This window comes from Dromiciops gliroides, chromosome 5 (assembly GCF_019393635.1).
Source record: "Dromiciops gliroides isolate mDroGli1 chromosome 5, mDroGli1.pri, whole genome shotgun sequence".
Classification (NCBI taxonomy): Eukaryota; Metazoa; Chordata; class Mammalia; order Microbiotheria; family Microbiotheriidae; genus Dromiciops; species Dromiciops gliroides.
The window spans coordinates 224,102,508-224,104,775 of NC_057865.1; the positions used below are offsets into that span (position 1 = coordinate 224,102,508).

The following is a 2,268-nucleotide window of genomic DNA, read 5'->3' on the forward strand; positions in this document are numbered from 1 at the left end:
AATATATGTAGATAGAGTCTAGGCAAGATAGAGTCTAGAACACTAAATTCTCTAAACAAACCTTACTTATTCTCCCTAATATATAGCTGAGATATGCTCAGGTCTACACATTAGTGAAATTGTTCCTAATCAAGTAAAATGAAGGTCCAGTGACAACTTGCCTGACTTTTTCCTTTGATTCCCAGGACTAATAGATTTTTGTCACCCTCCTCTTCAGATGTAATCTTTGTCTCTTTCTTTTTAAACACAGGTTCATCAGAGGTCAGGAATGAGAAACCATACAGAGATAACATTATTTATCCTTAGAGGACTAACAGATGATCCATGGCTAAAGGTTTTGATTTTCATCTTTCTCTTTTTCACATATATTTTGAGCATAGTTGGGAACCTCATCATCATCATCCTCACCTTGATGGATGCCCAACTGAAGACGCCCATGTACTTTTTCCTCCGAAACTTTTCCTTTTTAGAAGTGGCATTCACAACTGCTTATATTCCCAGATATCTCTACAGCTTGTCAACTGGAGACAATACCATTACCTATAATGCTTGTGTGGCCCAAATATTTTTTGTCATTATTCTTGGGTCAACAGAATTTTTTCTTCTGGCCACCATGTCCTATGATCGATATGTGGCCATCTGCAAACCTCTGCACTACACAACCATCATGAACAGCAAAGTCTGTAACCAGCTCCTCCTGAGTTCTTGGCTGGCTGGGTTAATAATCATCCTCCCACCAATTAGTCTGGGCCTCCAGTTGGAATTCTGTGACTCCAATGTTATCGATCATTTTGGTTGTGATGCTTTTCCTATATTAAAGATTGCATGCTCAGACACACAGTTCATTGAGAAAATGGTTTTGAGCTTTGCTGTGTTGACACTCATTATCACCTTATTCTTAGTGTTTTTGTCCTATGCATGCATTATCAGGACAGTTCTCAGATTCCCCTCAGCTCAGCAAAGGAAAAAGGCCTTTTCCACTTGTTCCTCCCACATGATTGTTGTCTCCATCACCTATGGCAGCTGCATCTTCATCTACATCAAACCTTCTGCAAAAGAAGGAGTGGCTTTGAATAAAGTGGTGTCAGTGCTCACAACTTCAGTTGCCCCTGTAATGAATCCCTTAATTTATGCCCTAAGAAACAAGCAAGTGATACAAGCTTGTAAGGATTCAGCCAAAAAAATTTTCTTCCTCTCAAAACAGTAAACAACTATTGACTTAAAGATGTCAAAAGGCAAGAGAAAATCAAAGTAACCTTTAATTATCTGACCTGTATTCCATTACCCCTTTTCATTTCCTTTGTTAATCACCCTTTAACCATAGCCCAATCACTGTAACCTTCTCAAAATTCCTTTCTCTTTAATTGAGAATCCTCTCAACCCACAAATAATAAAGATTTCTTTTACCCCAATCCTCCATTGTCAGGTTCTGTTCTATTCTCTACTCTATTCTACAAAGCCACCCTCCCCCACCTGAAGGCAATGAACCAATTCTTTTCCCCTCCCAAGATCATGTATGGGGAACTCTTATTTGGTACAGTTGTGGAATCATCAGTTCTACTAATTGGAAGGGTTCTTATTTGTCATCTAGTACCATCCCTTTAGAACTGCATCAAGCTTCATTCTTGCTGATATGCATAACTGTTGCCAATATTCCTTAGCTCTCTTATTTTTCTTCATTTTCCTTGCCCTAACACTTAATTCCATTATTCTGATTCTCTACAAATAGACTCCTTACTCCTTTTTCTTTATCATATCTGACTGGCTTTCTGGCCAGGAGGGAGACCAACATGATTTTCCAAAATGATCACTGATCCCTAACCAGTTAGAAGCAAGATGCTACTCTTCAGATCTCCTACAACACTACACTTGTGCCTTTCTTATGCAATTAAGCACTCATTTTGTTTTAATTTGTATTACAATAATTTCTATACATGCCATTTTCTTCAATTTAATTGGAAGCTAGTAAAGGGCATGGACTAGGTATCATTCATTTGCAACATAATGTTTCATGCATAGTAAGCAGTTAATACATTTTGTTCAATTTCATTGGCCAGTGGGAGGAAAGACACAACATTTTCATAGTTAATAAGACATTCAGAATTTAGGGAAGACTAAATGAAAAACAGTAGTATGCTGGAGCTGATTCTAGAAAAAATAAATCGGTGAGTTATACTTAGTCCGAGAACTTAACCGCTAATGCTTAACCAAGCTTCAACCATGTAAAACCAAGTTCTGACTTAAAGAAAAAAAAAACGGGGAGGGGAC

General features: G+C 37.8%; 1 protein-coding gene across 1 annotated transcript; it reads left to right on the top strand.

Annotated features, from left to right (window-relative positions):
* Nucleotides 1–253: 253 nt before the first annotated feature.
* Nucleotides 254–1,207, top strand: LOC122729240 (olfactory receptor 6C2-like). The gene has a single exon (XM_043967985.1). The coding sequence runs from the start codon at nt 269–271 to the stop codon at nt 1,205–1,207; it is 939 nt and encodes a 312-aa protein (XP_043823920.1). The 5' UTR covers nt 254–268.
* The last annotated feature ends 1,061 nt before the right edge of the window (nt 1,208–2,268 follow it).